The following is a 1,667-nucleotide window of genomic DNA, read 5'->3' on the forward strand; positions in this document are numbered from 1 at the left end:
CAACGTTCCCAAAGCAGCAGAGTTTCTCTGTGAAGCCTCCTCCATCCCCTCAGTCCCCAGTGCCGTCGGTGGTGAAACAGATAGTTAGCCAGTTCCCACCTCCTCCCACTTCACCTGCCACTGAGCCCCAGCCTCTGAAACCCCTTCCACTGAGCGTGGCTCCACAGTCACCTCCAGCAGTGAAGGCAAAGCCCAAATGGCAGCCCGCTTCCGCTCCCTCACCCGATTTTCCCCCTCCTCCACCAGAGAGCAGCTTAGTGTTTCCTCCTCCACCTCCTTCCCCAGCTTCCTCTGCAGGTTCTCCCCCCCCTGACAAATCAGGGTCTCCAGTCAAAAAGACCAGCAAGACATCAAGCCCTGGAGGGAAGAAACCACCTCCAACACCTCAGCGAAACTCCAGCATCAAGTCCACCAGCTCCACTGAGTACCATGAGTCCAAGAGACCTTCAGTGGACCGCCTTGTCAGCAAATTTGCACACCCACCAGAGCCATCAGGGTCTCCTTCCAAGGAGTCATCACCTCCTGCAGCCCCTCCAAAGCCAGGAAAGCTCAACCTTTCTGGGGTGAGCCTGCCCATTGTCCTTCCGCAAGGAGGGATCCCGGCCAAGGCTCCTGCTCCGGGTGTGTCTGGGAAGGAACCTGTGGTTGAATTCCCTTCACCACCATCCGATTCAGATTTTCCACCACCACCACCTGAAATAGATCTTCCTCTCCCGCCAGTTGAGATCCCATCTGTGTTTTCAGGCAGCACCTCCCCAAAAGTCGCTGTTGTCAATCCTCAGCCTCAGGTGTGGTCAAAACCATCTGTGAAAAAAGCCCCACCACCCACACGTCCCAAGCGGAACGACAGCACTCGACTGACGCAGGCGGAGGGCGCAGAGCAGAGCCACCTGGGTCAGCTGGCCCTCAAGTGCCCACTTCACCGAAGTCCAGCCTTAGCGTTCAGCCGGGATTCCTGGCAGACCTCAACCGGACGCTGCAGCGGAAATCCATCACCCGGCACGGCTCCCTGTCGTCCGCACGGATGTCCAGAACAGAGCCCACGGCCACCATGGACGACATGGCCCTGCCTCCGCCTCCGCCGGAGCTGCTGGCTGACCAGCAGAAGACAAGCAGCTTCGGGGGCAGTCATATATCCGGCTATGCAACATTACGGAGGGGGCCACCCCCCGCACCTCCCAAAAGGGATCAGAACACCAAGCTGTCTCGGGACTGGTAGTCAGTCCCCAGGGGCCGGTGCTCCTCGTGACTTGCGAGCTGCTCCGTGATCAGCCAACCTGTGATCTTGCGCACTTGGAGAGAATGTGGGGACGTGGATGATAGCCCCATCAAAAGAGGTGATCTCAAACTCTAGCTAAGGCTAAATGTAAAGACATTTCCCTTTCGTGGCTAGGCCAAAAAGGTTGGGGGCTTGGGGGTGTTAATACTGGGAAAGGTGGGTAGAGAAGCATTGACTTACCCTTTCAATTTCTTTTACCCTTCATACGGATTGGACCAAAAACCCATTTTCTTACTTTTTCTGCATTTAGGGGAGGGGGGGAGATAATTTTTTTGTAGTGTCTGTCCACGTGAGACATGGTTGTGCATGTATTATAAGTGTAGGTATATAATATATTGTGATATATTTTGTCGCAATTATAGAAGATAACCAGAATGTTTTTGTAGAA

General features: G+C 54.8%; 1 protein-coding gene across 1 annotated transcript; it reads left to right on the forward strand.

Annotated features, from left to right (window-relative positions):
* Nucleotides 1-53: 53 nt before the first annotated feature.
* On the forward strand, nucleotides 54-1,219 carry LOC104073419 (ras-associated and pleckstrin homology domains-containing protein 1-like; the record flags this gene model as incomplete). The annotated part of the gene is made up of 2 exons (XM_009573168.1): nucleotides 54-894; nucleotides 963-1,219. Coding segments are annotated over 2 exons (1,098 nt in total), but the record flags the coding sequence as incomplete, so codon positions are not given.
* Between the last annotated feature and the right edge of the window lie 448 nt (nucleotides 1,220-1,667).

The sequence above is a fragment of the Fulmarus glacialis genome, unplaced genomic scaffold (assembly GCF_000690835.1).
Source record: "Fulmarus glacialis isolate BGI_N327 unplaced genomic scaffold, ASM69083v1 scaffold40752, whole genome shotgun sequence".
Lineage (NCBI taxonomy): Eukaryota > Metazoa > Chordata > Aves > Procellariiformes > Procellariidae > Fulmarus > Fulmarus glacialis.